At 39.6% G+C, this 23,052-nt stretch overlaps 1 protein-coding gene across 6 annotated transcripts in view; it reads left to right on the forward strand.

Moving 5' to 3' along the window:
• Nucleotides 1-23,052, forward strand: part of gapvd1 (GTPase activating protein and VPS9 domains 1) — a 35,655-nt gene that overhangs the window by 821 nt on the left and 11,782 nt on the right. For 2 of the 6 annotated variants that reach the window (XM_023343668.1, XM_023343671.1), the window contains exons 2-17: nt 7,497-7,715; nt 8,153-8,420; nt 8,497-9,069; nt 9,159-9,242; nt 9,726-9,860; nt 10,775-10,967; nt 11,480-11,560; nt 13,457-13,614; nt 13,940-14,069; nt 14,299-14,424; nt 14,529-14,702; nt 18,360-18,497; nt 20,126-20,260; nt 20,947-21,066; nt 21,871-21,948; nt 22,640-22,986. In XM_023343668.1, coding sequence (XP_023199436.1) covers nt 7,531-7,715; nt 8,153-8,420; nt 8,497-9,069; nt 9,159-9,242; nt 9,726-9,860; nt 10,775-10,967; nt 11,480-11,560; nt 13,457-13,614; nt 13,940-14,069; nt 14,299-14,424; nt 14,529-14,702; nt 18,360-18,497; nt 20,126-20,260; nt 20,947-21,066; nt 21,871-21,948; nt 22,640-22,986 — 2,925 coding nt within the window. In that variant the 5' untranslated portion in view covers nt 7,497-7,530. The remainder of the gene's footprint in view (nt 1-7,496; nt 7,716-8,152; nt 8,421-8,496; nt 9,070-9,158; nt 9,243-9,725; nt 9,861-10,774; nt 10,968-11,479; nt 11,561-13,456; nt 13,615-13,939; nt 14,070-14,298; nt 14,425-14,528; nt 14,703-18,359; nt 18,498-20,125; nt 20,261-20,946; nt 21,067-21,870; nt 21,949-22,639; nt 22,987-23,052) is intronic. The other 4 variants (XM_023343673.1, XM_005808955.2, XM_023343670.1 and 1 more) reach the window with 3 other exon arrangements.

Below are 23,052 nucleotides of genomic sequence, written 5' to 3' on the forward strand. Positions count from 1 at the left end.
TTTTTCCCTAAGATACTGTAATGACAACAATAAGTAGGGTGATTAATGGGACAGTTGCTTTTCTGTTGTGTTTTCCATTAAAACGAGAATGTTTCCCACACATTACTTGCTGAAAAATAATGGGAACGTCATAGCAAAGTTAATAATTGACGTTCTAGAAACTACACTGTATCTCCTAAATTGTCTGTACTTTAGTACTTTGTGTTTAATGTAAACGTTAAGAGATTACTTATTTTTAAATTCTCATCAACTTCATGTGAAGCTTAGTCAACAAGCTTTTACTTCAACTGTTCTGCTGATTTAATCACATTACTCATAAATTGTCAGTTTTCATAATTAGTGACAAATGTGACTTGGATGAATAAGGCCCATGTGATTACACTCCCTCCTTACAAGTTTGTTCAGTTATGAAAGATATTCCGACTTACTAACGAATTTTGCTTGCATTCATTCTGACTCAGATCTTAATGTTCCTTTCCGCTGAACCATAATGTTTCATTGACCCTATTGTAATAGTTATCTGATTCCAGATGTACATAGTATTAATTTTTGATTGATTGTACAATTCCCAGAAGATCTGAGTTTGGCATTTTAAACTGAATGTTTCAGCTTTCCTAAACAATCTTTCTATGCATTGTTTTTGGATTGTGATGCCCATGCTCATCCAGAATTAATGTATCTGAAACGGTCAGAAACTTACACAGAGTATATTGGATGATAAACCTTTTTTAACTCTTGTTCTTGGAACGGTTTGAGGTTATGAATCTGCGCTGAACCGTCTTTGCTCCTCTTATAAATTAGGAATCATTATCTGACACATAAAATAAGTGTGTTCTTTGGTTGTTGTTCCCTCCGTCAACTGGAAGCACATGTAGGACACTCTGGACATTTTGTCAAGTTGTTAAAGGAGTGAACTGATCCAGAACTGACGTTAATAGATATGAAGAAGATAGAAAAAATGTAGTGGGAGAAATAAAGTTGATCTTTCAGCTTTAGAAATCTGTTATGGAATGTGCTGATTTAAAAAGTTGGCAGATTTTTGTAAATTGGAGTTAAGGTCTACATTACAAGGTTTACACAGACACTGATGTTTACATTTAGTAATCATAACCACCCCAATTGTGATGTCTATTGCAGATGTTAAAAATACATTAAAATGCCAAAATCCTTTTGTTTTACAAATCTTAACTAAAACTCAGCTTTACTGCAACCACATTCTCTCACAGATGGTGTGAAATCGCCTCTGCTTCAAATCCACTTAAATAATGGCTGCTCTTGGCTGTATGGCTAGAAAGAACTAATTTGAACTGTTTATTATAGTTCTAAATATTAAGTGGAATTAGCAAAAAATCATCATCAGTCATAAACTCCACCTTTAACTTTGAAATATGCTGGCTACTTTATAATTGCTTTCTATTGTTTGATTAAAAAACCCATGTTTGAGCTTTATTTGTGAATTAAGGGACTTCTGCCCAGAACATGCACCTGTTGAACAACAGCCCGTTTACAAGGCGTGCACCAATAACTGAGGGATATATTTTAAAGGGGCAGTATTACATATTTTTCTGGCACATAGTGCCATATTTTAGCACAATCAAGTAACTATGTTACCCTCAGTTGTTGTAAAAATGCTGAAGTTTCGCTTCACAATTTGTCTTTAAATTGGCCTATGTCTCTTTAAGAAGCTCCTACTCTTTTCAGCACTCCGCCTTTATAACAGTGTTCCTCCATTATGCTGTTTACAACCATTCTTTGGTTTGTGGAAGCTCAGTGGGAGCTGTAGCTCCAAGGAGGAGCTTTGTGGAAATAGGCGGCAATTTGTGAGAGCATGCTTAGGTACCCATGAGTGGTTGCCATGGGAGATTAAAGGATTTCTCATACATGTGTGAAAGAAATCAAAGCAACACACCAGGTGTGTTTTGGATGAGGGAATAACATTTTAACATGATATTTAGCTCAAAAAAGTCACATTTATATACCCTTCACCCCCCTTCATTAACCTTAACCTCTGTCACAGCGCTCTTCTGCCCCATGATTAGCTTTAGCCACTGAGCAACACTGAACATTTAAAGCTTTAGTTGAGAACCCAACCCTAATCAGTGGCAAATTGTAAGTCTGTTATTTTGTTGATGAAACTATCATGGTATAAAGCACTTATTTATAGTCATCTAGCAAGCTTACACTCTAGTTGTTTAATTTTCTTCTATTTAGTACCACCTGAAGCACATTGATGACTCTGATCACTATAACTGTATTGCAGGTACAATTTAACATGTTTCAAGCCCATTGCTGCAGTTCTGCTGATCAGAACCGATGCTGTGTGGCTTGTAGCACTTAGCGCTCTTAGCTGCTGTTCAGCTTTAAAAATACCAACCCACTATTCTTAATGATGGATAATGGCGATCTTACATTTGTGGGTGAACTAATACACCTCTATTATTGTGCCTTCACTGAATAGAAAACTATCCGGATGTCTAAAAGCCTGTTTTATTAATGGTAATGCATTATTCTTTGCCGTAAGAAGATGTAACATGAGCCTGCTGTTCTGATCACTGTTAGAAAAACTTGAGATCTGAAGTGTGCAGACTGTGTGTCCTGGAACCGATTGTCCCAATGTAACAATCTCATGTTCCTTCATGTGTCCCCTCCCCTGCCCCTTTTTTGAAAAATGAGTTTTGTACTAGAAAGGTTGTCGTACATGTTTGATTTATGTAGTGAGGAAACGCTGGAGCTTGCAGGATATTTTCAACACTAAAGTAGCATGATTATGAATGAACAATAATTATTTTTGCAGAAAGTAGTCTTATGTATCCTTAAATTGCTTCATTGTACATTCATGTTGATGCACAATTCTTTACATTAGTTTTAGAATTGCGTCGTTCATGGTGGCAATTGTATGGTAGTTATGATTTGTTCTTTTTGTTTACTTTGGTTCATTATTTTGAATTTTTTTGTGTGAGGCATTGCATGTTTGGACAATTGTCCCTTTTGGTTTTGGATGTTGTGCAACTGGATGGATTATTGCTTTACTTTTTTACTTTCCGTCAGTTATGATGCGTAATTGAGGCAGCAAGATATTGTTTTAACAACTGGGAGATGCTGATTAGCATTTAAAACACTCAAATAATACTTGAACTATGCCCCAAAATACCAGAAGCGTTGAAACGGAGGCATCATGGATGCAGAGCAGAGAGAAAAGGAGGAAGTACAAACCATTTCTTCCATTGATGATAATAGGAAAGGATCACGTCTCTCTGCCTGGTTTTTGAATCATATTTCAGATTTGTTGCAACACTGACTGCTACTGGACATCCTTCCTGCCCACAGCATCACCATCCACAACTCTTCGAAGATACTTTGAGTTACATTATTTGTTTTCTTTTTGTAATATGTAGTGTTAGAACTGATGCGCATTATTCATTAAAGTTCAGTTGACCTCCTGTCCAGTAGACGTTAATGTTTAGCTATTGTTTAACCTCATATAAGCATTGTTGCTAACCATAACACAGATGTTGATGCAGTTGCAGTCTGAGTGCTGACAGCACATTCCACAGCTACTCTGTAACCGTCAGCTGAAGTACCTCAGTGTTTTTAGCATAATCATTTATCGTGTCAAACATAAAGTTCTGGATTTATTAAATACAAAGTCACATGTTCAGCTCTTCCTTTCAATTTGTGGTCTCTGAAGCGTTATAGAAAGCAGGGTGAGGGGGGGAGGCAGGTGTGTGAGACCAAGGTACTCCAGATGAGAATGAGGAATTAAGCCAGGTAAAATGTTTGAGTCTATTTTTTTTTTACTCTGCACCCAGCTGAAAATCTGTCCAAGCACTAAAAGCTGGAATTTATTACGTTTTCCGGAAAGATTTCTCAGAAGGAGGAAAGGGTCCGTTTTGATAAACTACACGGGCTTCAGTTGTACTATTTGCTTGCTGAGCAGTGTAAGAAATTTTCAGAAAAGGAAGTGTGAAGAGGATGTTGGCTCAGAGTCACGAATGCCTTTAGTGGAAAGTGAAATCCTTTTAATAGCCGTCAGAGACGCTTTGTACTTTTGGTTGGGCTGCCTGAATGTGTGTGGGATCATGTACTAGGAGGACTGGCCAGTGTTCCAAACCTGATCGGCGTACAAAATTCCTGTTTCCTCGCCTTGCTTTCGCCTCACCTGTTATTTTTCTCTACCTTGTTAGAATTATAAATGACTCTGCTGAACAACTGCCCCTGTCGTGATTCATGTTAGGAATATTTAGTGCCTTTCGCCTCCTGTACTAAGATTAGCATCCTCATTCAGGACACTTCAGAGTTGCAGATTATCCACATAGTGCGTTACTGGGTTTCTCTTCTGCTTCAGAGTTCCCCAGCGCTCTCCCTGACTGACTCACCAGTTATCTCTAAACTGTGGATTTTAACAGAGCTGAAGGGCGCACAGCCCAGTGACAGCGGTCCTCCTTCCTGCTAGCCACTTAGTATCTTGACTGCCTTTTTCACTTCTGTGTGAAGAATGCTCCGTGTTAAGAATATGATTGTGCATGTGAAAGTGAGTCATAAGCTTGAGCCTGATGGGTTTTTGAGGAGAAGAGTTCCACAGTTGGTGGTAATATGGTTGCCAGTTACATTAATCTGGTTACTGGATTAAAAATAGTCTTTCTCTAAATGGATTACACAGAACTATTTCACTGATGTTGTTGTGGAAACAATTTAGGAGGCTGCTTTCTAAACAGCAATTCACTCCATGAGCATTCAATGAAGCTTTTTGTAAGGGTGGCAAAATAGTGGAATTAATGCATTATTTTAAGATGAACGGGAAGGTAAGTAATGTTCTACAATTGTGAATTTTGTGAACAGTTCATGAAAATGTTAGGTTTGTGCAATGTATTTTTGGTCAATTGTCATTGTACTCCCAATTTGCTCAAAGATTAGATTCACAAAAAGAGAGCAACATACAAAGCACACTACTTTTTAAACAACATATCTTGTTAAGCTTTATTTTGTGTTCAGGATGAAATACTGCTATTTTTCCCTAACAAATATGACATAATATAGAAGATACTTTAAATGTGTTGGTGGAAAAAGTGAACCTATGAAACATATTGCTACTATTTCTAATAACAATACAGTAATAATAAAGCAAACTGATGTGAATATGTTTAGAAATCCATGTTTCCCTAAATGGTGAATAGTTTTTTAAGAGCTTCAAGTTGACAAATTATGAGTGGGATTATTCCTGAGGAAAACAGTGTGTTTTTATCTATATCACCAGACCGGCCCAAATTACAATCTAATTTATTTTATTTTCTTTTTGAGTTTTTTGGATTGATAAAATAAATTATCACAATTTTGTTTTCAATAGCATTCCAAGGCTTATGCAGTCCATTCTTGGTTGATGACATTGTGTGTTGGAAGTTGCTGATGATGTTTCAAGTCTCACTGGGGAAACAGCAAAGCAGATATTGATACAGTGTAACACTGCTGGTTTTTATTGAAGTTCTCCATCAAGTACAATTGGAGAAGTAACTTAGGTGTTTAGAAATTAGTTGGGAAATGAACAAAGATTCAACTAAGACGACTCTGTTAAGTTCTAAGGTTATGTTGGAAGACTAAAGGTGATGCTTTGTCTTCCTTTACACCAAATGATCTGCTGGTTGACTACCATTGTCAAATTTTGAAAGATTTTCCAGCCCAGTAGTCACTACATTTATCTCACTGTAGAATGCAGTACGAGAACTTTGATACCAGCACCAAAAAGAAAAAACTGCATTTCTAAATCTAATGAATTGTTTGATGTCCTCCCAAATTTGGGTCATTTTCAGAATTTTAACATCTGGTATTTCAAGGGCCTTTTTCTTTATGATTTGATACAGTAATTAACTGTAGAGCTTATCTTTTGTCTTAAAAACACATAAGCAATTTAATTTGTCAAGCATATCAATGAAAACACTGTGACTGTCTGTTAGATTGTTTGGGTTGACAGTGCCTCGCAGTCATTCCCACTCTCAGGCGGTTTTCTCTTGTCCCTGTCCTATTCTCTGCCCGGAGCCCCAATTCCACACTTTAATCTCCGTTTTCACTGTAAACAGCCGACTATAAAGAGGCTTTTGAGGGAAGGATTCACTTAGAAATCATTCAGATTTCATGCACTTAGCTTGGATCGCATATTATGGCCGTGGGTATGTTGAATAGAAAGAGTGATTTGCATTTTTTTTGGCCATGTGATGTCTGCTGGAGCTTTAGAGCTTTCTTTTGTTGTCATTGGGCCCCTTGTGAAAAGAATACAGAATGCAAATGATGATTTCCCTCGCATGATGGGGCTGTCATCACTCAAACTAATGTTCACGCAATACTTAGGAGAAAACACAACCATTTCCAAGTCCAGCTGAGTACAAGTTCTTCATACATTATTTTGTTTTTTTAGGAGATTCTAAAAAAATGTCCTAGAAACTTTTTAGGAGATTCTAAAAAAACTATCCTCAGTAAAAAAAATAAAAAAATAAACAAGCTGATAAAGAAAAATGCTGTGAAACCTTTGGAGATGGTCGTGCAATTCGGGATACTTCATAAGATGAAGATCAATACAATAAATGCTCTTAATCAGCCATACAACAACAGAGTATCTTCAATCAGAGGCTTTGTCAGATCCGCTGTAATCCAGACTGCTACAGAAAATTCTTCCTGCCCCCAGCCTTCAGTATTTACAACTCGTAAAAAAAAGCACAGCTCATGTAAGGATGCCTTGGTCGAGGCCTTCATAATCATGGCCTCGACCGTGTCCATGGAGGCCGATTCCGGCCACCAGGGTGATTCCTGGTGGCTGAAATCGGCTACTAAGCCGATTCTGGCCTGGTGGCCCGAAATCAGGCCTGGTGACCCAATATCTTCCCCCACATGTCTTCCCCCTCTCTCATGACCTACTTTCCTGTCAAACCACTCTCCAATAAAGGCCACTAGAGCCATTAAAACCTTAAAACAATAATACAATAGGCCTCTGGATGACTGCCTTAGCGCCCGAACCACCCGCCTTGGTAAGTTTCTAGGTGAAACCCTGCAGTTACGGAAACATTTAATTTCCCTTTGGGGTGATTAAAGTTGTTCTTTAATTGAATTGAATAGATAGCTCTCATTAGATGAGCAAAAAGTGTGATCTTTTTTGTTTTCATGAAATAATTTAAGCCATGGCTCTGAGAGTTCTCCAATGAAGTGACTGGAAGGGTTTATGGTGCAATCCATTCAACCATAAATGCTGACTTCCTTTTTTGGAGAATAATGGAACTGAAACCCAAGCAGCGATAACCCTGATGATATCACTGTGGTCCGTTTTCCCAGACTTCAAAAAACCTCTTCTAAACTTCATTGAAAGGCATTATGCAACTATTTATGGCACCTGGTTAACAGGATTTTTATTTCCCGTCACTTGTATCTCTGAGACGTTTTGATTGAAAGACTTTTTTTTTTGGAGCTTTTGACTTTGTCTCATTTTCTAATTTTTGTCTCCATTCGTTCTGCAGCCATTTCGTTCTCGGTCTGCGTGAGCCCGTGAAGATGGTGAAGCCAGACATCCACACTCTGGCCCACCACCTAAAGCAGGAGCGGCTGTACGTGGCATCGGAGAAGCAGCTGATCCAGAGGCTCAACAGCGATGTGCTAAAGACGGCCGAGAGGCTGTACCGAGCGGCCTGGATCGCCAAGCAGCAGAGGATCAACCTTGATCGGCTCATTCTCACCAGGTCAGACTGCCATGAGGCTTTCTGTTTGACTGGGGAGGCTTTAGAAACCACAATTTTACATAAACCATCCCTCACAGGAGAGTCGGTAGAGCTTAGTCCTGCCATGAGTCTAAAGCGTAGGTCATTTAACTCTTTGAAGAATCTTGAATTAGTATGAGTTATATTTAATTTCCCTTTGGGATCAAAAAAAGTATTTTTGAATCAAACTGATTTCAGGGCTTTGAGTGGATTAATCAGGAAGCCCAATGTCAACCTTTTCAAGACCAACTTTACTATATGTCTGTGATCATTGTTCACCGTTTAAACTCTGTTTTAAGTTTTAACCATGTGTGGAGCCTTAGTTGTGAGAAAATCAAAAACTAACTGTCTGTTGAAGCAAGAATTTTAATTCTTTTTAAGTTAAATTATTTTGATTATGAAAAATATTTGTCCGATAGTGTGGAGGCCTCTCCGGCTGAGTGCTGCCAACATGCCAAGATGCTGGAAGATACACAGTTCATCGACGGCTACAAGACTCTGGGTTTCCAGGAGACGATCTATGGCGAATTCTTGGCCAGGCTGAGGGAAAACCCCAGGCTTGTTGCATCCTGCCTTGTGGCAGGAGAAAGACTTAACCAGGAGCACACCCAGGGCGTCATCCATAACGTCTTCACCTCACTTTATGGCAACTGTATCATGCAGGAGGATGAGAGCTACCTGTTGCAGGTCAGACGTTCAGAACAAGTCTGGTAGGCATTTCATAAGATGATTGGCCTTAACTTGTATATTTTTTTCCTGGCAGGTGTTGCGATACCTGGTAGAATTTGAGCTGAAGGAGAATGACAACCCCCGCCGCCTTCTGCGACGTGGAACCTGTGCCTTCAGCATCCTTTTCAAACTCTTCTCAGAGGGCCTGTACTCGGCCAAGCTCTTCCTCACCGCCACCCTTCACGAACCCATAATGCAACTGCTGGTGGAGGATGAGGATCACCTGGAGACCGACCCGGCCAAGGTGACGGAGCGCCTCACCCCGGCCCAACAGGAACGCTTCGGGGAGAAAGGCTCTGAGGACTACAAGCAGAGAGTTCAGGCAGCTGTGGAGACCAACGAAGCCAAGCTGGTTGCCTTGGTGAACAAGTTCATTGGTTACCTGAAGCAGAACACCTACTGCTTCCCTCACAGCCTGCGCTGGATCGTGTCCCAGATGTACAAGACTCTGTCGTGTGTGGAGCGACTCGAGGTGGGTGAGGTGCGCACCATGTGCACCGACCTCCTGCTGACCTGTTTCATTTGCCCGGCTATAGTCAACCCAGAACAGTACGGCATTATCTCGGATGCACCCATCAATGAAGTGGCTCGTTTTAATCTCATGCAGGTGAGTTTCCTGAAGGATTCTATCGGCACATATTTGCACATTAAGACCACAAAACAACTATCTGGTGCTGTTTTGCTTTTCTTCTACAGGTGGGGCAGCTTTTGCAGCAGCTAGCCATGGCCGATGATGATATAGACCCCAGGAAGAAAAGCAGTTTGTCTAAGTTTGATAAGGTGATTACAAACTTTCTGCACACTGGTTGACCATTGATAAAGACAAATGAATGTCTTATTCTTAGTATTGGATTAGAAGGGCAGTACTTAACAGTCTTATGCTGTGTAGTTCTGAAACAATTAATCGGATTAATCATGATGAATCAATTAAACTAATTTAGTTATTAATTAATCATTAACTGGAGTATACACACTCAAAAAAAGACCATTGGTTGAAAAAACAACATGCTTAGAGCAGTAATTAAGCCAAACCTGTACAAAAAAATTTTTTTTTGCATTTAGGGTAGAAACATTTTTGTAAATCTGTTGAATGTGCCCATTATTTAATCTGATAAATCATCAAAACTAATTGATAGAATAATTGATTATTAATTGTTAGCTGCAGCCCATTATTTTAACTCAGCTATCAAGGTGCCTTGTGGAGGAGCCACTTCTTGATGTGCTTTTAGAAAAACTTCTCTTTTGCTCTGCCCCTGTTTCCAGAGTTGTGTTGCCGCTTTTCTGGATGTGGTGATTGGAGGACGAGCAGTTGAGACCCCGCCCATGTCCTCCATGAATCTCCTCGAAGGGCTCAGTAGAACTGCAGTCTATATTACTCATAGTCAGTTGCTTGCACTGGTAGGTTTTGCTTAAGCGGTCCAGAAAATATTATGTTCGTTTTTTACTTTTGTTATTTCCTTACAAGTGCTTTGTAAAGAAACCATCAACGTGTTATATCAGAATTTTATGTGATGGACACTCACAGTGCATATCTGACAAGTATAAGGGAAATGATTCATGGTTGTTTTTATAATTTTTTTTTTTTTTTTTACAGATAAAAATCTTAAAGGTGTGGTGTGCAATGTTCCTTTAAGGCTTACAGCGATTTAAAGAGGGAGAGTTTACTCAGAGGAACACCGAAACGAATACATTAAGGAGTCAACTGTCAGGACCTTCCTATAACTAAAAAGAAAACTGAAATGTAGAATCACAATATTACCAAACTTTATTTCTCATTCTACTGTCCAAAAGATGAGAAATTAGAATTTCTAAAAAAAAAAAAAAAAACTCTGGAAGAAAAAAAAAGTTTTTAGGGCCCTAGTTTTAGAGTTATTGCTAAAAAAATCTTGAGCTAAATATTCATCAATAATACATGTAAGAAAAACGGAGCCATTTCACAATTTTCTGCAGATTGCTCTTCTTGGATCAGGTTTAGACTGTCCTCAGTATGACTTTAGCAGATAAAAATGTCTGCTTGTGTGAAGCTGATAAACTTTTGCAGCTGTAAGTTCAGCGAATAATGGTCGCACACAATACTGACTCAGGATGGCTATGTAGAAATACACACCATGCTTTCTAGATTTTTATTAGTAAAAATAAAAAAAATGTAACTTGATATCACAACATAATTCACCTTGTAATTGTGTTGTGTGTCTTAAATACTCTTAGTTACTTTTTAGACTTTAAAATGTCAGGTATAAACTTGTCCAAGTCAACTAACAGTTAATGAATTCATTTGATTCTGAGAGAAATGTCTTCCGTTTGTATTATAGGTGGACTTTGTTCGGAGCGTAATGGCAGGTGACCACCTTCGAGAGGAGGATCACATGGCCCTGGAGACTTTGCTGGCTAACGTTCCCCATTCTCGAACCGTGAAGAGCAACAGTTTGGAGCTTACTCCTTCCAACACCCCTCAGCTTTCCCCAGCTACAACCCCTGCCAACAAGAAGAACAGATTACCCATAGGTACCCTCCTGTGCTGCATTCTCCATCTGTGTCTTCTTGCTGTTCAGGTTTTTAGGCTCTATTTACTGACCTGTTTGTAGATGTAATTTTTAGATATAAGGTACTAAAAGATATGCACTAAATCTCATAAAACTCCTTACATCGAAGCAGAGCTGAGTGGTGAAAAGCTGTTTCATGGGAAGCTAATGTGCTACTTTTCAGCTTGTTACAGGGATAATTGGCATGCCCTGTATTAAGGTTCAATTACAGAAATGACAACCAATTAAATTACCAAATATAAATGAACTATTTTAATTGTAATGGATAGAAAAAAGAAGCATAGAGCACTGCCATTAGGATTTTTTTTTCTCAAATGATTGTGAAGCAGCACTCTTGCATAAAAATGAACCACTTGTGTTTGCTTCTTTTCAAACTCAGATGTTATGCTGAATTCTGAGATACTGTGTTTGTTCTGTCTCCAACTCCCTACTTTGTCCTTTTCTTCCCCTCTCGTGCTGCCATTGAATGACCAGGACAACATTTAGCCGCTATAACATCCTGGGACCCCTCAACCACCACTCTGTCTGCTCACATTCCATTAGTAACCCCTTTTGGTGGGTAACCTGTCGGTTAGCTGGGAGCCTCAGAGCACCTAACCCACTGTTGTTGTCGTCTCACCCAGCCTTCGTGTCAGATAACACACATTAAGCTTTAGTCCGTTCTCCACGCTGCACAGTGACCACCGTGCTTTCTGTTGCGTAATACTGCTGTCGTCCATGTGTGCACAGAGCTTTTACTGATCATGATAAAGAAAATGTTTGGTTTTTTTTGTTTTGTTTTGCTTACTAATTTTGTTTAAACTGTTTTTTTTATTATTGTTTTTGCTTCGCCATTCATCAGATTTTGGCTATTCGTTACCAGGTAGAGTGGAGACAAAATATTTTATTCTGTTCTGTAGGATTACATAGCATTCATATTCGAACCAGCACTAGTATACAGTGGAACTTTAGAAAATTTAATTTTATCTTAGTGTAAAAACAAAACATATTTTCTCTTGAACTGGTCTGAGCTGTGACCACAGGCCAAATACTGAAACCGCCAATCAGCAGCAGGCTGAGTCTCAATTTGGAATCTGAAATCTGCATTGGACAGAAAAAGTCTCACCAGTATGTCTCCAGTTGCAATAAGTGCAATACAGATGCATTCAAAAATACATCTGTATTTTTAACATCTGTATTTTTGAATACAGATGTAATTCCATTGGTATCAAGTGAAAAAATGAAAATAACCCATTACTATTATTCTGTTTCTCAGGTTGAAAATAATCATACAGCAACCATTGTAGTTACTGGCACTACTAGTACAAATGTGTAAGAAGTTTAAAAAAAATATTGTATGAGTAACCTCACACTGAATGTTTTCAAAAAATAAAACCTCCCATTTTTATTCAGAAATGGGGAAAAAACACAATTAGAAATAATTATATTTATATATTAGAAGTGTCGCTTCTAAGAATCCCTTTTAAAATAAACATTACTGAAGTACATTTCTTTAGACTTTTATTACATTTTTAGACTATAATTTTTTTATTATTATTAAAATGTATATAAAAAATAAACTCTTGAATTATCTGGATTTTTGTTATCAGTGGAATTGGGAAAAATAAATTGTACTAGAAAACAGGGAGGCATAAAAAGACATGTTGGCTTTTATTTTTTATTTTTTTTATTTTTGGAGCCCATGATAAGCGATGCATGAGCTTTTGTATATGTCTGCTTTTAAGCAGCCTAACAAATTAATTGCTGCTTCTAATCCATACACAACAGGCATGGGACGGTGTGGCATTCTCACGGTGTGTTAACCTTGAGTAAAAATTGCACAGCACATACGCAACAAGTTATAATTAAAATGTGCAGATATAGAATCAGAGTACAAGTAAACTTGATTATTACGTGAAATATTCTACCTTTTTTCTTTCCTCCTCTGCTCTAAAAAGCAAGTAAAACAAGTTGCAAATTAGCTTGTTAATTAATCAAACTATCTGCTTGGGTAGCCAGCCTGGGCTGATTAATAAGCATGCAGGTCATGGCTTGTCAGCTGTAGCTTTGGTAACAGCGAAATCATAATGCAAGCGGTGCCAGTGTCAGCCAGCTGACTGGCAGTGTGCAGCACTGCATTCAGCTGAGCGTCATGAGTGATTTAGAGGTTTGAACACCGTGATCTTTTGAAATCTTGGTCACCGGTAACCGACCCATGCCTAATACAGTAAAGTAATTCACTTTTATTAATGATTAATACCTTTAATATAAATTAAAATTGTATTAGTTTATATTAATAGCTGTCTTTGTGTCGTTACGGTTTTATGTTTTCTGTCTTAGACTTGTGATTTATTGTCAGAGCTTACATTTTGTTCTCTCTAGCTTTTTTTGGGGGGGGGGTTAAGTTTTTTTTTTTTTTTAAATTTAACATTTCTAAAATACGTTTTCTTTTCTCTGTCACCTACAACCCAGCAGCTGCTCGCAGCCGTAGCCGTACCAACATAGCCCAGGAGGGGGAGGCAGAGGCCAGCTCCCAGGAGTCCTTGCAAGAGCTGATGCCAGAGGAGGTGCTAGTAATTTCATTCGGAACTGGTCCTCAAACTGTCCCTGGGATGATGTCAGAGAATGAGGTAATGGGACTTGAATTAATGTACTCATTTGGAGGGGGAGATGATGATGTGATAAATTCAGCCCAATATTATTTCCTGTCACTGAAGGGGAGTGAGACCTCTCATCGTCTCTTCTATACATTTTACATTCCCAACAAAGGATAGGCAATAAATGGAAAAGGAAATATGTACTTTGTGGAAAACTAATTCTCTGCTCCAAATGAAATTTGAACTGCTGTCGTTTTATTTGGTAACCTCTACCCCCTAACCAGAATGGCTCATGTCAAAGCAGGATCACAGATCTAGTTTCTACGAGCTGTCTGTTTATCCCTCCTCTGCTCTGCAGGTTTTGAACTTGCAGATGGCTGATGGGCCCCAGGGGGACGGCCCGGCTGACGATACTAAGCTGCATGGTAAACCAGACAAAACCCTGCGCTTCTCGCTGTGCAGCGACAACTTGGAAGGAATCTCAGAGGGTCAGTCTGCAGCCTGAGGTCAAACAGTTAAAGCATGCTAAATCACAATTGGTTGACTTTTTTGTGTATTTTTACAAAAAGGAAATAAAATATTTTTCATCTTTTCATGCATAGATGAATAAAAAAACAAACAAATAGATCCAGTATTCCAGTTTGATAAATGAGGTCACAACATTACGCTTCTGTTGACTCATTGGCATTTATTTATTGATCTATTTACCAATCTAAGGACCATCCAATCGTTCCAACTCTGTGTCCTCACTGGACCTGGAGGGAGAGTCTGTTTCCGAGTTGGGAGCCGGACCTTCGGGGAGCAACGGCGTAGAAGCGCTGCAGCTCTTGGAGCACGAACAGGGTGTGTGCTCGCACCTCTAAATGTTACTAAAATATTTAGCACGATACATGCACAATTATCCACAAAATGGGCCGGCTCACTCTGAATTTGATTGTCTCCTTCAGCTACCACACAGGACAACCTGGATGACAAATTGCGCAAGTTCGAGATCAGAGACATGATGGGTCTGACGGATGACCGGGACATCTCCGAGACGGTCAGTGAAACCTGGAGCACTGACGTCCTTGGCAGCGACTTTGACCCAAATATGGATGAAGATCGACTGCAGGAAATAGCAGGTGCAGAATCTCTTTGTGCTCTTCATATGTGTGTAAACTTTCACTCTGTGTATCAAAAGGTAATTAATGAACGTACACAAGTCATTTGTTTGCTGAACACAGAGACCGTCTGTATTTAGGGAAATGGAGAGAAATGTCATCACCTTGTGGTATTTGGGTGAAACAGCATCCAAAAGCACATTTTCATGTCTTAGCCCCCTGCTGCGAAATGTAGAACACATACAGCTGTAGTTGGTTCATTTCAAAAAGAGAAACTTGGTTTTTATTGAAATTCATCACAAAGTGATCCATTTCAAGTAATGCTGGCAGTTAATGCTTACAGAAACCCCCCCAAATTTTTTTTTAATGTTTTTTTTTTTTCTGTAAAAAATTTAATATGCAATGAGACTTTTTCTGGTTTATGGAAACGTATGTCTATGTACCATATGTGCACGCAGTTTTTGATCAGGCCTCCGTCTGCATGACTGAGTGGCATAGCATCAAAGAACCTTAGGCTCTGCTGGGATCTTAAGAAAACCCAGACTGCTTCTATAGCGGCCTTCTAGCTTGTCCGCATTGTTGGCTGCCATGTGTCTCATCTTCCTCTTGATGATACATAGGTTTTCTATGATCATTGCACCAGGTATTGACACTTTTCCCAGTGCTGGCAGGTGCCAAGTCCTGTTGGAAAATGAAATCAGCATCTCAATAAAGGTTGTCAGCTGACGTAAGCATGAACTGGTGTGCTGCCCTGACTTTGAACTTGTCTCCCAAATTAATCACTGAGTGTGGAAACTTCACACTGTATCTCACTTGGATTTTGGGCTTTTTTGGGACAGTGCATTTGCTTATTTTGCTTCTCAAGTACGAAGACAATCTTCTCAAGGCTTATATAGTCACCTTTTTTCCACCACATTTGTCCTTCCACTAAACCTTTCATCAAGATTCTTGTATACAGCACTCTGTGAACATGCAAGCAATGGGTTTTTGTAGTTTACCCTGCTTTTGGGTGTCAACTACTGTTAGTTTGACAACTGTCAAGTCAGCAGTGATGATTGAAAAAACTTCTAATTATCAAAGAAACTTTTTTTTTTACTTGAAGTTCTAATCATCATTCAAATGATCATAAATAGTGTAGTATCTGCTGAACTATATGACATGAGCTTTACATTTCGAATTCAATCAATAAAATAACATTCTTTAGTAGTATTCGAATTTGAGATAAAAAAGAGTAGCTAGTTGCCGTTTCAAAAGAAATGATGCAGCTATGTTATTTAAAGTGATTATTTCCAAGGATGTAATGGATAGAGCATTCTTTAAACAAGGCTAAAATTGTGATGGGAACACTGAGGTTATGAGCTTGAAAAGTTTATTTACAGCCCAACCAGAAAGGATCTTTGAGCGTCTGTGTCGCTGAGACCCTCATTGTTTCTTTTTTTTTTTTTGCTGCTGCTGCTGTTTTTTTTTGTTTGTTTTTTTTTGTCAGTACTCTTTCCCCTGCTTATTTCTCCTCCTCTCTCTTCGCTGACATTCACTCAGTCCCCGCAGTCTTATTGACCTTGGTTCCTTCTCATTTGCATCCACCATTTTTCATTCTTCGGAATATGGCGTTGGGGGACTTTTCCATCATTAAGTGAATTTACAGCGATTTCCTTATGTGTTTTCTCCAAGGGATTGGGTTATGAGATGCACATTAAATATCCATTAATACCTCATTATCCCTCTGATAAGATTACCATGATAATGAGGCAGAAATTCTAATTGTTTCACTTCTTGTTGTGCCACTCATTTAATCATCCACCTGAAAGACAAGTACTCTGCGCCCCTACCTTGAAGACTGTAAACATGGACAGCGGGATGGAGCGCTCCCACTGTCAGTGAGAGGCCTGCCCCTGCCAAAAGGCAGCACACACTGTTGTCTGGGTGCTGGCATGTGTGCGCGCTCACAGTGTTTATGCATGTGCTGTGATGTGGAAGCTTCACTAACCAGGGAGTGCACCTACCACAGGTTGACTTTTTGGTCATGAGCCGTGGACACCGTCTCCCACTCACACCTGCTTGCCCAGCTCCCCCCTCCCTTCCTCTGCTGCATTTTTCCGCCTTGTTAAGTCACGGCTTCCCAAATGGAGATAGAGGGACTTTCTAGGACGATGAACAAAGCAGTAATTTGGTTGTGAATTATGCCGCACTTAATCAGCAGCTCTAAGTCGTGGCCCCGGAGGCCAGTATGGGATGAGATGTTCCTATTAACCTCTGACCCTTGGCACAGTGGTGCATCCACTTGTGTGTCCCAGTAAAGCAAATGGACACCTTAGTGTATCTATGTGCAACTCTGTCAGTCCTTTGACGGGTCATGTTTTTGCTTATCACAAACCATTGTGCTGTTCAGTTTAAAATAGCTTCAACTTAATGTATTTAAAATTAAGGCCTTAAATGTCTTTTTTTTTTTTTTTTTTAAGTTGGCCTTAAATACCTCATGCACAGGTCCTAAATTTTGTTGTGCAGAAGTATTTAATCTTATATGTTCTGTGTAGTTCTCACGGGACTTCAAAATTATGCAAAACTTTGAGTCGTGTGCAGACATTTTCACTTGGTTCTGTGACTCGAGGGTGTTACGGCTACAGCTAACTACCTGCTAATATACCCTGCAAGGGTAACTCTAGCTAGCTTATGTTGATTATGGGTTGGTGCAAATTTATCTGCAGTTGTCTGGGTGACATTCATCGTAGCCATTGGTTAACGTTTGTTGCCAACTGATACGATTTATTTATTTTTGATTTTCTTTTGTACGTTTCTGTAGTGATACAGGTCTTAAATGCCATTTGCAATTTTCTTAAAAAGTCTTGAATTTGAGTTGATGAAACCTGCAGAACCCTGTAAAAGTTATTCATCAGTTGATAGAATAGTTTACTTTTTATAATATAGGATGAGACAAACAAAAAGGATTTTCCATTTTGATGTTTTTTATACATGATAAAAATAATTACATTTACAGTTATTAGTCCCCTGAGCACTCCCTTTAAGGATAAATGAATAGAAAGCATTTTTTTTTATTTACACTTTCCTCTTTTAAAGTAATCAGAGTGTTTTTTACCTTATGTTTACTACATAATCCATGTCATTCTGGCTCCTGTACAAATATGACCTGACAAAGAGCGCCACTGTCATTAGCTACAGGCTGGATGAAGAGGATCCATATGTAATGTCCCACACACAATGAGCAGGATGCCACAGAGGTTAACAAATGGCTCCAATGCTCACTGATGGAGAACTGCTGCAAATAGTGGTGTCTTTTGGTCAGCAATTCTCCATAACAACCATTAGACGCAATCTACATATCTACTTGCTATTTGGTAGACTTTACTGGTCTATCATCGTAAATATAAATGTGGATTGTGTTGAACTGTAATGGGACTTTAACTTTCTGCAAAGAACCGCCACTGAATATGTTTACCGAAGTTACATATTGAATTTTTGAGTTCAAGATTTACTGCAACAATCTACATATTTACAGTCTTTTTCTATTCACATCTGTAGTTGCCTTTTGATAAAGTAAACATGTCTGTAAGTCAGACCACTGTTGCAAGTTGCTGCTGGGTCAGCATTTTTCTTTTCCCCCAGACAGTGTAGCTGCTCTGTGCCGATTCAGGACGTTAACCCTTTGTCTCATGCTCTCAGGAGCAGCAGCGGAGAACATGCTCGGCAGCCTGCTGTGCCTTCCCGGCTCCAGCTCGGTTCTGCTGGACCCCTACGGCTCCACCATGTCAGAGACCACCAGCGAGGCCTGGAGCGTGGAGGTCCTTCCAAGTGACTCAGGTGGGAACGAAAGGTTGCTTCTGGACTGGCTCCAGTGTCGTGTATTGTTCTGCAACTAAATGACAGCCTCAGATGTGCATTTGAACACACGTGTTTATGTGTGCACATTTATGTTTCTTCAGTACAGTGGGGGGAATACCAGGTGTGTTTTCCATCGCATTCCACACTAGGAACGTATGCGCACATCTGTCATCATATTTCTGTACACTTGCCTGTCTTTCAGGGCAGCTCTGCTTGTGCCAGTAAAAGGCAGCTAAGGGTTTCCTTAGAGGGACCACCAGGTGCGATTGCACCTGTGACAGCAGCAGGGAAGGAAGCACAAGGACAGCAGCTGTCCTCAGTTTACAGTCAGCCTATAGACTGTCAGTTCTTTATCTGGACAGATTTGCCAAGCTGCTGCTTTGAGACCAAGTTTGTGAATTTCCGTCTGCAACATCAGCACTCATAGCCGCTTCCTCGCATCCTTATGAACCACATTAAAGTTCTTATCTTATATCAATTAGAGATGCCGTGTCTGACTTCCCATTTTTGAAAACGAGTGCTTTGTGGAAATCAATAGAGAGCTTTGTTAACAGTCTTAAGTGTTCCTTTGAAAAGCTTGGGCCTGTGTTAATTAAAGCAGTGCAGTATTTCAATATGTGCACTGCAACAAAAATGACATGCATGAGTGTCTTGATTGCTTTTTTTTTTGTTCCATTTGTTGCCCCTGTTCTGCTCGATAATGGTGCGAAATCGTGCTCAGTTCGAGCACAGTGCTTGTTTCATGGCTAGGCAGCAGAAAACTACACTCTAAAGAGCACTTCAGCAACGCATTATTACTAACGAGCATGCAAACGAGCACTGCTGCTAGAATAAAGCCTCTGGGTCGTCCCCAACAGCACCACAGGGTAGCAAAAAAAAATTGGATGCGGTTGCTTTATTGTTTAGATTGGCACTTATAAGGCTAATAATGATGTAGGCTGTGTTATGTTTTTCATATGTGCATTTTTGCTTCCCTGATAATCATAACAAAGTGAGTGGAAGATTTTAAAAATGCCCATGTATGAGTTACAGTGGGATCTGAGTATTTGTTGTTTGTGTGAAAATACTGATTTTTGTTGTTGTTTTGTTGTTTCTAAGGGTTTTTGTGAGTTATTTCTAAAGAGTTGAATTTGTCTTTATTGTAAGAGAGGGAAAAGTTCAAGAGTTTTCTATCAGCCAGCTCACTGCCAGTGCTCAGTCACTGAGGGAAGGAGCATAACAGGGCTGGGTGATGTGGCTTAAAGATAAAATGTTTGACTTTATTTTTATTTTAATCATCCCTTCTGTGAATTGTATGACAGAGCTTTAGGACCAGGCTGTGAACATTTTTGTTTAACAATGACAATAGTTATAATATTAGCAGAATAAAGATTCAATTTTATTAAAATATTTTAAAGTTGAGAAAAAAGTTGTTTTAATGAGAAAAATTTCAGATTTCCCAAAAATTAAATCTTCCAAACCAAAAATTTGATTAATCGATAAAATCAATTTATTGCCCAGCAGTAGGGCATAATTTTTTTAAGCTTTTTTTTTGTAATACTAGCCATGAGAAAAATATAAAAATGAAATCTTTTTATGAAACAGTTTTGTTCTTGGTTTGTCTGCAGAAGCCCCAGACCTGAAGCAGGAGGAGCGTCTGCAGGAGCTGGAGAGCTGCTCTGGGGTTGGCAGCACCTCTGATGACACCGAGGTCAGAGAAGTCAGCTCGAGACCCAGCACACCAGGCCTCAGTGTTGTCTCAGGTAAATATGTAATTAAAAACAAAAAAAAGGCTGCTTTGCTTGCTTCTGTGTCCTAAAAACTTTGAGTCCTCAGTGTTTGACTCTGTAGTGCTTTTTTGTTTTTGTCCTTTGGAAAGATATTAATCGATATTAATTTTAATGTTTTGGTGTGTTTGGGTAGAAACAGAAGACCTCTCTTTCCCAGGCTCTTTGTTTTAGAGCGGTCATGTTGCTGGGAGGGTAACTAACCTGCGTAGTTGCATTGGTGTGTGACTTTTTCTGAGTGACACAGGGGTTAATGCTGGTTGCTTCGTCCGTGGGCTCAGGTGGAACGTGTAGTTTGGAAGTACATGAAGTAGTATTCTAGATTAAGAAGCCAGCGGTGACATTCCTGGCTCAGCTCACGGGAGGAAAGTCCCACAGGATCCTGCCGATGGATGGTCCACTTCTGATGATCATTCTTACCCGTGTCTTTCCCTTAACCCATGGGAGCTTACGCTACCAATTTAAAGTTCCCACTGGGTTCCCACCTGAGAGAGACAATACAGCAAAGTCTAAAGACAAAAATATCCTCTTTTGTTTTAAAAACCGTTGCACATGCACTTTTTTTTTGACTGGTGCCAAGTTAAAACATCTATCTGCAGAGGTGATATTGAATTTGCTTTTAACCTCAAAAGAACTGTTCACTTTGTACATGTTCACTGCAGGTATCAGTGCGACCTCAGAAGACATCCCAAACAAGATCGAGGACCTGCGATCAGAGTGTAGCTCAGATTTTGGCGGAAAGGACTCCGTGACCAGTCCGGATGGCGAGGAGTCGGGTCATGGTAGGAGATTTAAATTTATTTTTTCCTCTGCTGTTTACATGGTCTAATCCACATTAACTGGATCCTTTTTACCAAAACTGCTACCACTTCCATACTTTCCACACAACTAAACAACTGCTTTTCTCCCTATGTTCATTTTTTCAGAGCTTATTCTTATATTGTATTACATTGTTCTGATATTTCTATTATTGCATTCTATTCAAAATGAAAGTGTATGGTAATCAGGAATGAAAATATTTACATATGTATAAGTGTTTGGAGTTCTGGTCTTGAGTCAGAAAAATGTGTGGTTGTTTTTTTTTTTTTTTTTTTTTTTATCTAATAACAGATGCATGGAGAAAAAGAGTAAGTGGCTGCAGTAAATAGATTTTCAGCTTGATCAGCTATTACTGATGATTGGCGACCCCTAAACCTAATCAGGTTCTGATTCTAAGCACTAACCAGTCACAATAACAGTAACATTCTTCAGTGTGGAGGTTCTTACTGACCAAAGATAACTAAAATCTGCCCACTATCATGAACAGTTGGATAGTTAGAAAGTTGGTTTTTCGACTGAATTTTCTATGGAGGTAAATCTGCTGTTCATTCAGGCTTTATAACATAATTGGCTAAAATTTATATAGTATAAATAAATTGATTGGGTATCTAATTTGAATTTTTACGGAAATTCTTTTTCTCCCATCCAGTTTGACCACTACGTTACCCCTAACCTCATGGCTAACCCTGTGCATCATCACGACAGTTTAAATTCATTCATCTTCAGGAACACTTGTTAATTGCTTCGTTGTTTTCATGCGTCTGCAGGAGCCCATCATCTGACATCCCCGCCTTCACAGGCCGATTCTTTGCTCGCCATGTTTGATCCACTCTCCTCTGGTGAAGGTAATTTTCAATTTCACAATGTTTTGTGGGCCTTCAAAGCTAGACATGAGCATGGGTCATGCTTGAGTCATCTAAAACTAAAATTATTCATTATGACTTATAAGAACACAAAGGGAAATGCCCATTCTTTCAGCTAATTTAGTGTTATAAAATGTCCAGCTTTAGCTTCTGACAGTTTTTCCCTTTTTGCATTTTATTTTGTGGAGCAGGAAAATGTTTGAATGTCTGTGACTCTAAGGCAAGGTGAGGGGATGACAGGTTGAGAGACCTCACCCCAGGCTCTTTGGCACTGTCCCCTTGTCCCACTGTGCTTATGGCACGAGGCTGCCATTGGAAGCTTTTCAGGAGAGAGTCTACCCTTGGAACAGGTGGCCTACCTCCACCTAGGGCTCATCTCCCACCAACATCTCTCTTTAGCTCTCTCCCCCACACACACAGAGTTTTTTTCTGCTGATTAGGTTTCAAGTGGTCTCTTTAGAAACAGAAAATGGTTTGATACAGAGAAGAAGTACCATTTCATAAATATGTTTGGACTTTCTTAGTCAAGCATAATACACATCTGTAGAAAGTTTTAGAAAACTGGTCAATTACTTTGAAAATAGATATAATTTACTGAACACTGCTACATATTGCTACTAGATTGCTATAGTTTTATGGATTTCCTCACTCCTTTTCTTCCTTATTGTTTTAGGCTCCTCCACAGGGACAATAGTTCGGCCCAAGGTGCACTACGCCAGGCCCACTCATCCTCCCCCTGACCCTCCCATCCCTGAAGCCAGTGCCATGGGCCCGGACATACGGCACTCCATTTGCACAGCTCAGTGCTTGGCCCAGGCTGAGCTCGAGCAATCAAAGCAGCGCCATTCCTTCCCCGACAGACTGGTCCGCAGTCGCAGTTCTGACATCGTGTGCCCGGGCCGCCGGCCCACAAGCGACCCCGGCCTTAACAGGCGGGTGGCGGTTGAAGAGCGTGACCCTCCCGGAGCTTTTGCCGCCGGACCTTCCTCTTCGCCGAGCAAGGACTCCCTGAAAGGAGAGGTAACAAGATCTACGGTCAAGTTCTGTTTTATTTACCCTATCGATTAGCGACTGTCATAATCTGTG

This window comes from Xiphophorus maculatus, chromosome 12, assembly GCF_002775205.1.
Source record: "Xiphophorus maculatus strain JP 163 A chromosome 12, X_maculatus-5.0-male, whole genome shotgun sequence".
Lineage (NCBI taxonomy): Eukaryota > Metazoa > Chordata > Actinopteri > Cyprinodontiformes > Poeciliidae > Xiphophorus > Xiphophorus maculatus.